The 10,762-nt window shown below is 40.0% G+C and overlaps 1 protein-coding gene across 1 annotated transcript; it reads left to right on the forward strand.

Annotated features, from left to right (window-relative positions):
- Positions 1–5,007: 5,007 nt before the first annotated feature.
- LOC108057260 (uncharacterized) lies at positions 5,008–6,434 on the forward strand. Its single transcript, XM_017141434.3, has one exon. It carries the CDS (start codon positions 5,138–5,140, stop codon positions 6,275–6,277), a length of 1,140 nt encoding a protein of 379 aa, XP_016996923.2. The 5' UTR covers positions 5,008–5,137; the 3' UTR covers positions 6,278–6,434.
- Positions 6,435–10,762: the final 4,328 nt, after the last annotated feature.

Raw genomic sequence — 10,762 nt, forward strand, 5'->3', positions numbered from 1 at the left:
GACGACTGAGGGGCAAACTGGGAGAAGTGGCTCCTCGAAGCTCCTCGGAATACGAATTTCACATTTTTCGCGCTTCATTTTATTAGACATCATATAAACATGTTATACCACTGTCGGCTGGCTCACACCACCCGGAACCACAATTGTGGTTACAATAATAGTGGTGTCGCTATGGCTATGCAAATAAAATGAAAATAATTTGCAAAGTGCGTAGCTAGTTGATAGCATATATGAATAATTTATAAATTGCTTTGAGGCATCATTGTAATAATGGTTTAAATGTAGAAAAAAAACTGGCAGTTAGTAGGATTTTAATAAAATTAGGCAGTTTTATATACTAGTTATTGGTAGTGGAATAACTGGGATCAGTTAGTAAGAATATTTGTTAAAAGTATGAACACAATTTAACTAGTTTAACCATTGAAATGATTCGTTAAATTTTTAGGAAAGTTTTTAATATAAATATAAATAAAATAATTATCCTTATCATTCGCCATTTATGATTTTTTTTTTAACGCCAACTAAGTTTAGATTTTAATTTTAAAATATATAAATGACTTTAATAATGGAAAAAATATTTTATGTGACAAAATGAAGAAGAAATAATGCTAATAAAAGTTAATATTAATCGGATAGTAAGAGCAATCAAATTAAATTTAGTTAAACTCAATTAAATTATTTTACTATAATGCTTTCAATAAAATATGATTTAAAAGTTGAGCGGTAAGCTGTGAAGGAAAGTAACCAACTAACACAATTATAAATTTTGTCTGATGGTGATACCATTTTAAAATGGGGAGATCTGGGATTTTCTGTGCGAGAAAAAGGATTAAAGGAACTGTCGCCGCTGCAGTCGCTTTCATTTGGCTCGTCCTCGGGCCTCAAGCATATTTATTACCATGTCGAAGTGTTATCCTTGCTGGCCTTTGGCCCAGTGTTTGGCCAGGACGAAAAGGAGCAGGGGGAGAGGGAGGAGCAGGAGCAGGAGTTGCTGCAACTGTTGTTACTCTTCATGTTAACATGTGTTCAAATCGTTAAGGCGAGAACTTTGTGCAAAATTATTTGCTACAAAACACTCGATTCGTGTTTGCGCCTGGCTGCCTGGCTGCCTGCCTGCCCTCTAGCCTTCTCTTTCTCTCCCCCCATCGCTATCGCTATGGCCATCTCTTTCGCTATCTCTAGCTCCATCTCGTTCTACATCCCAGTATCCTGTATCCTGGCTCACACACTTGGGCGCCAAACAACACAAACAACAGCTCATTGAGTTTTGGAAAAGTTGTTAACATGAACATTTGATGTCACAACATTGCCTGCCCCTTCCGGTCCCCCGTTTCCCCGTTCGTCCTTCGACTTTCTTTTCCGAGTGTGTGTTCTGGGTGTCCTCGGTGTGTCCTGGGTGTCCTGGATGGGCGCATCCTTGAACGGTGACATAAGAGGAGACCCAAAACCGGGTCCGATCCAAGCGTATCCTTTTTTTTGGCCCCAAAAGCACCAAAAATGCACAAAACCGTTACCAAAACTTGGCTCTTCCCTGCCCCAAAAAAACCCCCTTTCACTTTTGTAGAAACCCCCCTCCCTTTTTTGGCCAGTGCAAAAGTGCCAGTAACAAAAAAACAACAACAAAAACAGTAGCAATGACAATGGCCAAAAAAGAGTAGAAACTGAAATGAAAACAGCGACGGGGAAAACAAAAAACTTTTACACTTAGCAGACTAAATTGTCTACAAATTTAGTTAATTTATGTTATTTATTTAGTTAGTTATCGCTTTTGCCTGTTGTTTTCAGAGGGGGGTGCTGAAGAGGGGGGTTGGCTTCTGAATTCCCATTCAGAATGTGAAGGATACACAGGTTGTCTGGTTTTGTTGTTTGCCAAAAGGTAGTGAAGCCTAATCCGTAATGATCCCTTAATTGAGGCTAATTGGCACTAAGCACTCTTATTTCCTTCATTATTTCGAAGTGTTATAAGTGATTTATTCTTTTCCACTCGTTCTTATTTCCATTCCTAGAGGCCCAATGACACTTGCTTAAATTTCAACTGACTGACTGACCGGCTGGCTAGATTTATTGGGCCCCAGGGACTGGAATTCTGCAAGGGAGAGAAATTACAATTATAGTCGGCTTATATATCATAGCATATCATTTATAGTAGAATAAATGTAGTTTTGACAAGAAGAATGGTTTGGTATGGTATTTAGGATAATATTTAACACGTAAAATATAATGTTATACTTGCATATTAATATCTCCCAAAATCAAGGAAAAAAGCCTCTAAAAAATATATGATATGATTTTTATAATTTATGAAATAATTATAAATTTCACTTAAATTTCACTTAAAAATTCCTGTTTTTACAATAAAAATTCTTAATTCATTGTTCAATACAAAACCAAAATTTGTTTAAATAAAGAATGAATTTTTATTAAAATTCCCTGCCAATTAATTTATATTTTCTTAACCCAAAGACTTCCCAATTCTAATTTTATTTGGTGCCAGTTGGCATTAAGGCCTTAATTAATGACGCAGGGATACTGATACTGAAGAATTATTTATAGGACAGAAAATATATATGTGAAAGTGTGTGAGTGTTAATCGACTGGCGATGAGTTGATATTGCTGCTTTCGAAGGTTGCTGCCGATGGAGGAGGTTTTATTGGTCTGGCTGGGCGGAAAATAAGTGGCGAATCCAGACAGCCCCTCGGAGGAATCGAAATCGGGGGGAAAGGAGGACAGCCCAGCCAGACAGACAGACAGACAGACTCTGCGAACTGCCGACAGGCCAAAATGATTGCAGACAAATATTGGCAGAGAAATCCGCGTTTATTGTACACTTCACACACACACACACACACGTGAAAGTCAGGACGAGCAAAGGTAAAATGCGTAACTTTAATGCAAACAGAAAACAGAAAACAAAAAGGCAAACCAACAGAGGAAATGTTTATGAAAAAGGTCCATAAAGTACTTATGTATTCATAAAATAAGGGCAAAAACAAGAAACTGTTCACTTTTCATCCCGTTTATCCAAATGTACAGGTGTTAAACATTTATTATTGTGGCTTTTGCACTTTTTTGCCATCTGAGTTTTAAGTCAAACGAAATATGATTTCTGTTGACTACCTGCTATTATTGATAAGCTACTTTCAAGTTTATCACCCATACGTAGTGTTGGCCAGCCAAGCAACAAAACCTGTAAAATGGCTATCTATGCCTTTAATACCTACACATGAAATACATTTCTTACGTTTTTCCAACTTGAAAATTGTAAATTTAGCCTTATTTATGAAGTGTGATGTGTGGTGTGAGTAAAGGTTGTAAAAATGGCCAACAGCAACTAACATTCCTTACAAATCTTTCGGGGCGAGAATTACACTTCCAAACACTTGCATCGACGGCTATGAAAATTGAAACAAATTCGATACGGAGGTTAAGTGAGCGAGCAAAGGAGCCGAAAGTGAGGGGGTTTAGCAGCAAAAATCATCGAAAGGCCAAGCCAACCGCAAAAATACACAGCAAATTACGGTAGTCGATTACCAGATACTCTCTGTATAAGGAAAAGGATGTATGCAAATTGTTTTAGCATAGATTTCTATAGAACCTAGAACTATTTTAGGGTATACATAAATTTTATTTGGGATATATTAAAAACTTGTTTAAAGAAGATTACATAATGTGCTTGCAGGTGATAAAGGATCGATAGAGTTTTATACGATATTTATTGCTAGGATAAAGTATTTGTTTTAGATATGAAATGATAATGATAATGCTAATGATAAAAATAAGAGGGTAATAAAATAATAAAGAATAAGGCAATAAATAAATCATAGTAAAAATAATAAGAGGAAATCCTATCCGATTGAGAATTTATATATCCCATTTATAGGACGAAAATGCCCCCATACATTGTTACTTACTTGAAACCAATGCAAACCACACCTTATCCCTAAAAGTAAGGGGTGTATTAACCTCAAAGGAGATGCGTGGGGGCAAGGACGAAAGGTGGAAGGAGTGGGTGGACGAAGGGGGTGGCACACAGACAGACAGAGTCGGTGACCCACACAGCCAAGCCTCGAATAAGGATGGATTTTGAGTGTGTGCGTTTGTGTGTGGCCATTCAGACATTTATTTATGTTTGTATTTATGCATATTTTGTGCAGAAATGACGGCAGCATTTTCGCACATTTTCGTTACCCCTGAGCCCGAGATTCGGTCGGTGATTGCTTTTCGACCACTCGCCGTTATTCCCGTTAACTCCAGCGGTGATCTTTGACCTCGCCTGTTGGTTGCTGGCTGTTGAATGTTGCATGTCTGATGTCTGACCGCTGAAGTGGCACTTATCTTGGGCTCGGCCACCGGGGAACTTTGTCAAACAATCAACGCAAACGCGTTTCACACTCCCACAATGATTGTAATGAGATGAGGGAAAAACTCTTCGAGTCGTTGGTCATTTGAGTCAAATACTCGGGGTCACAGCTTAGTGTTGTTAAATATGCTTGTGCGGGTGAAGCACATATCACATAAAAATAATATAAGCAATAATTCTCCTTGGCAGAAAAATATTAATAACACCCTTGTTATTTGTATTCTTAATTATGAAGTGAAATAATAAGGAAAATAAATATAATACGATTTTTTACTTAGAATCATGGCCATGTTACGAAATCCCCAGAAAGGGATTGAAAATGGGAGAAACAAATTAGAATAGAATACAAAACCTATTGGTCATTATCAACAATGTAACTTTTTTTGTTCATTAATATTAATAAATAAAAAGCCGATATGATTTATGTCAAATTTATGATTAAAACATATCAAATGTAGTATTTTTTTAACAAATAATTTAAAATAAGATACACATAATTTCTATTCATATCAAAATGATATGATCTTGAGAAAATATAAAATTGACCAGCACATATCAATACGATCTTTTGTCAATTTTTTTTCTGTGTACATTGAAACCAAGTAAGTTTAAACAAAACATATAGTAACTGTCAGAATGTCATAGCATTATTTGTAAACCTTTTCTACCTATTGATCAACTCTCTCTTCTCGTCCACAAAAAAATAAATTTAAAACAAAAAAAAAACACAAAAATCAAATCGAAATTCCGAAAGACTTACAGAACGGTTTAAAACAATGAGCGACCTTAATGAGTGCGCCCTGGATCGCCACTTCACTGCCCAGTTGCGCGATCTGCGATCCTACTCGAAGGAGCACCCAGTCAGCCAGGAGGACTTTGAAATTAGCCAGCGCTGGATGAATCACTTCAAGGAGGCCAGGGGCCATGACAAGTTCGCCCGGAACTGCCTGATGTTGTTGTTGTGCAACCAGCTGCGGGAAATTGGTCACCTGACCAAGCCCTTCACCGAAATGGAGAGCATGAACCGGCCCCTGGATGATTTGGTCAACGAGTACAAGGCGAAGACAGTGGAGGACCAGCAGCCAGCGGATGATGATGATGATGAGATCTCGAACTCTTCCTGCTACCAGGAAGTGGCCGCCGAGGAGCCCCTTCCCTCTCCCCGATTCGAGAGCATTAAACAGGCGAATCAGAATCTCCTCAGGGAGATCGAGTCGCTGCACAGCCGCGCCGTGGAAACGGAGAAGCTCTACAGAAGCCGAAATCAAGTGCTGGCCAAGAAGATGGCCGAAAAGTCCAAAACAGGAAAACCGGAGTTCGTTCAGGAGAATCTAAATCAGGCCTGCCGATCGGCCATTGGACTGTTGAAGGATTGGCCCGGCGAAACCGTGCGTCTCCATTTCCTGGCCACCTGCCTGGAGCCTCTTTTGCGAAACGAACTGGTGGTCAGTTCACAGATTGCCGAGCTCGATATCAAGTTGGAGGACACTTTGAACAGCCTGGTCCTGCAGGCCTGTACACGTAGGGACGACAATGTTCGCATGCTCTACGAGCACGTTTTGACCCACGACAAATTTGGTTTAAGGGAAAAGGAGGAAAAGCTGCGCCGCTTTCACGAATCCTTGAGGCAGGAGCGTCAGAGACTGCGGCTGCTTTCCGAGGATCTGAGGCGGCGCGAGGATCTCATTTGGAGGCACCAGGCCATTGCCACCTTGGCGGTTACTGGACTTCCGGCCGAAAACCCCGGCAGTCCCGGCCACTCAAGATGCGATTTGTGTCAGGGGGAAAGATCCTTTAGACCGGGAACGGAACATCCCCCGACTTCTGGGACTCGCAATTCGAAGAAATCCGAAGGCGCCGAAGATCTGCAAAAGCTAACCGAGACACTCAGCGATCTGTCCGCTGACAAATGGTAATCCATCCACGATAACATAACACGCTGCCCACCCACTTTCCCATATATATTTTTCATTTTCTTGTTCAAATCAATAAATCGTTGAGCTGTTTTGAAAAGTTCTACCGGGGAGCAGAGGTCCTCACTTTTGACCGCCTGCGTCCCTGCCAACTGCAAAACTTGTAATATAGTTTTAATTTTCTCGGAATCACGGGGGGAAGCTAGCTGCAGTCTTCACTCGCAAAAAATTTAGAAATCTCGCCTTGGAACTGTCAGCCTTTGGAAATGGAAAAAATGTTTCTTGTTTTTAGTAAAATCACCTTTAAATATAGAAAATTGCTAGATTTAAAGGCACATTTTCTAAAAACTAGGAAATTTTGTTGTCCGTTTTTAAAGGCTGTAAGTTTAAAGGCCAGATTTCAAAATTTTAGAAAAATATTTTTATGAGTCTTGGAAAGTCAGCAATCATCTTGCACTTAATTTCAAGAAAATCAAAACCGGTTTTTCGCTAAAACAAAAAAAAAATATGGATCCAAATAAGGATTGTCATACCTTTCTGAATTCGTTATTAAATTTCCAATCCATTGGCAATAAAACCTGGACCTTTTATTTTTTGGCAATTTTTCGCGAAAAATCATGATCATCTCCTTTTTATTTTTATACCCGTTACTCGTAGAGTAAAAGGGTATACTAGATTCGTGCAAAAGTATGTAACAGCTAGAAGGAAGCGTTTCCGACCCCATAAAGTATATATATTCTTGATCAGGATCACTAGCCGAGTCGATCTAGCCATGTCCGTCTGTCCGTCTGTCCGTCTGTCTGTCTGTCCGTCTGTCCGTATGAACGCTGAGATCTCGGAAACTATAGAAGCTAGAAGATTGGCATTTTGCATGCAGATTCTAGGAATTCCTACGCAGCGCAAGTTTGTTTCAAAATGGTGCCACGCCCCCTCTAACGCCCACCATCGCTTATATACGATTTTAAAAATTTTAATATTTTGGAAAAGTAAAAATGCAGTTTTATTGTGTTTATCAATACCTATCGAAATGTAGAAGAAATTTTTCAAATCGGACCATTCGTTAAAAAGTTATGCGTGATCAACGTTTTCTATCTCTATCTCCATCTCCCTCGCACTCCCTTTACCTGAGTAACGGGTATCTGATAGTCGGGGCATCCGACTATAACGTTCCCTCTTGTTTTTTAATTAAATGGACAGTTTCATGGAGTTATTTATTATTTTGCTATCTGTTTAAAACAGTATGTATTTCTGGTGTTAGACCATTTTTGGGCAAGTTACAGCAAAAGAAACAAACAGGAACAGGGGTGGCCCACTTATTATCGTTATCGTTAGTCCTGGCAGACTACTTTCTTCTTAGTAGATAAAACCTCCTGATCGCGATTAACGATGGGCATTAAGTACAGCGATCTGTCAAGTGTCTCAGTTTGGTCTCAGTTTCGAGACGAGGAGAAGGTGTGAGGGAGTTTATCTAGTTCCACCGATTTATGGGTGACGCGTGGCAGAAACTGCTCCTCCCAACTCATTTGGGAGTCCCAATCCGAATCCGAATCCGGATCCAGAGACTAGTTGCCGAGTTGCCTTCCCTTCGCACCAAACTAGCTATTCCGCATTCAGCGCGTGCTGCACTTTAATTAAATTTCTTAATTATGTTGGATTAATACAAACAGAGGGCGCCGGCAAGGGCACACACACTAACACACACTGGCACACACACTGGCGCACACACTCACTCACTCACACAGTCGCATAGCTTCCTATTCTCCTTTTAAGTTTAATCAACATACGCAAAGGATGCTCCTCCTCCTCTTAGAAGGCTGAGCCTGGCCCGAGTAATTGAGAAAACTCGGCGCAAGTGTCGGTCTCGACAGCTCGAACATCGTTTATGCGTGCTTTATAATCACCATTTGCCAAGGTGAATAAACCCATGAAAATACCCATTACTAAGCGAGGAAGATTGTATACTGCTTGCACTCCAAAATTTGCTCATAACTTTTTAGTGAATGTTCTGATTTTAAAATTGTATTTAACATTTTGATAGGTTTTAATAAACACCATAAAATCTTATTAATACTTTAAGGAAATCTACAATAATTTATTGGAATTATAGTAACAAAATTTGTAGAGTATTCATAAAAAATGATATTAAGTGAAAAATTATTTGTATCAAAAAACCAGACTACTGTTCCAGGGTTTGTCCGCATAAACGATCTGGAGGCAGACCCTGTCTGGAAATGAGCTGACTGTCCTACCGGTGCCAACCAAGTCCCAACCGAGACCCCCAAATCCTCCCAATCCTCGCCAGCCTCGTCGAGTGCATACACAGTTAGTTACTTTGGCATTTACCTTTGCCAGCGAGCATCCTCCTGCTGACATCCCCATCCAAATTCTGCCCCCCGTCTTCGCCTTGGTCTTTGTGCCCATCTCATCTGTTGCCATTGGAAACTGCTGGTCTCGGGTCCTCCGTTTGGGTCCTGGTTTTGGTCCTTCTCCTCCTGCCCAGATGGCAGGCGCGTGTGGGGCCGGGGATTAGTTGCAGCACGTGACTGAAATTCCAAGCGATGTGGCGGAGCGACTGCCGCTGCAGGGAAGCAAGTGCTTACTAAAAATTAAAACACATGTAAAGAAATAATTAAGATATTATGCCACGAACCGATTCAGACTCCCAATGTCCGCCAGCAAACCAGCAAACCAGCAACCCGGTGATTCCTTCAGTTAGGCACTGCCAAAAAATCTAGAGCCTCACTGTAAAAATTATGTAATATTTCACTTGTAAAGGGTAGGCTATTGCACCAGGCTATAGTTATTATGTTAATATATTTATGCTTTTTTAAGCCCGATTAATAAATTGAAAAAAAAATTTAAAAATGCAGAAGTTTTTTTAATTCAGAAAGAAAGATTTCTGAAATGTGTAAATGCAATTTTTATTGTGGTTATAAATACCTATCGAAATGTAGAAGAAATTTTTCAAATTGGACCATTCATTAAAAAGTTATCTGCTAATAATGGAATTCAAGCAGTGCAAGCAGTCGCTTTGCTGCATGCTTATCTTCGTCCCTCTCGCACCTTCTTTAGCTGAGTAACAGGTACTTGATAGTCGGGTTCTCTCTTATTTTGTGTTTAGATCTTGTGTGCATTCGGTAAACAAATACTTTTTGTAGTGAAGCCAAAGCCGGGAAAGATAAGAGACCACCAAATGCAGCAAGAAATGGAGAGCTTTAACTTGTGCTTTTTGGCCAGGTTGACAATTTCCCGGGTCTCTGTTATCCTGGCTGCCCTTCTATATTCTATGGACCATTGTCCTTCCGGCACGGGGCTCATTTCTTGCAATTTGTTTTCTTACAGCCTTACGCTTGCCTCATTATAGGCCCAGTCTGCCCGGATTAATGTATCATTATAAGATGTTTTTGTTTCGCTCCCCGGGACCCTCTGTTTCTCTTTTTTTGTTGATCGCTCGATGGTGAGGGGAATAGTTGGGCTGCCCCGGCGGCACTTCTTCGCCCGCCTGTTATAATTTCTGCTTGTTTTATTTACGGCACTTACGCGCACTTGTACTGGAGAGGAGAACAGGACGAATCCTGCGAGGCGGGCGACAGTGGAAGATAAGGTTCGTGCTCAAAACGTTTTTACATTTTATTGACTAAGGGAGCAACGGGGGCCAAGGAACACTCACCGAGCACTGAACACTGGAAACACTGAAACATTCAAACACTCAGACACACACATGCAGCACATACAGAAGACAGACTGGGTAAGAACGCTGGAACAATTAAATTTAATTGCATTCCCAATTTGTATAATTATGCCTTGGTCTAAATACAATTTTTCCTTCTTTTTTTTATTATTTACTTCACAACGATGACACAGAAACGAAGGACCCGACGAGCTAAGGATGGAGACAAAGGTGGACTTGAAAGGCGGACTTAGCTGATGCAGCATATTCAGCATCATGCCACGCCCCCTCCATCAGCATCTCCATTCCGCCCACTTTGTGGTGCCTTTGGTCCACTGGGCTTACGACCAAATCTACTTGCACCCGACAATCACTTTTGAGGTAATCATTTTGAGAGACTTCAACAGAACTGGCATCTTTCAAGTTTTATTATAATAAACCATAGTTGATTAACTGATTCGGATTATGATCTTGAAAATATAAGTTCAGGTAGGAATTATTACTGATCTGAACAATGTGTAAATTTATTTAGATTTAACTTTTTCTAATTTTAGAAAATATTTTTGATGATTTTAAAAATAAACTTAAATCTTAGTAATATCTTAGCTTATTGAAGGAACTGAATTTATTCGCTGCCTGAAAGCTTTTAAATATTTTTCAAGCTTTGCCAACGAGTTGTTTTTGTTTTCTAGGCAGAAACTAAAAATGAGATTTGAGCTAAGTGCCTCCCCCTTCGCATCCTTTTGTGATTTCGATGCAGTCGCCTGCTTCTTGTCCTTGTTCTTGGCCAGAGCCATTTGCCGTCGTCAAAGTTGTCA

This window comes from Drosophila takahashii, chromosome X (genome assembly GCF_030179915.1).
Source record: "Drosophila takahashii strain IR98-3 E-12201 chromosome X, DtakHiC1v2, whole genome shotgun sequence".
In the NCBI taxonomy this organism is placed as follows: domain Eukaryota; kingdom Metazoa; phylum Arthropoda; class Insecta; order Diptera; family Drosophilidae; genus Drosophila; species Drosophila takahashii.

Bases quoted from the DNA above. Each gene is read 5' to 3' on its own strand.
- LOC108057260 (XM_017141434.3), top strand. From the start codon at position 5,138: ATGAGCGACCTTAATGAGTGCGCCCTGGATCGCCACTTCACTGCCCAG.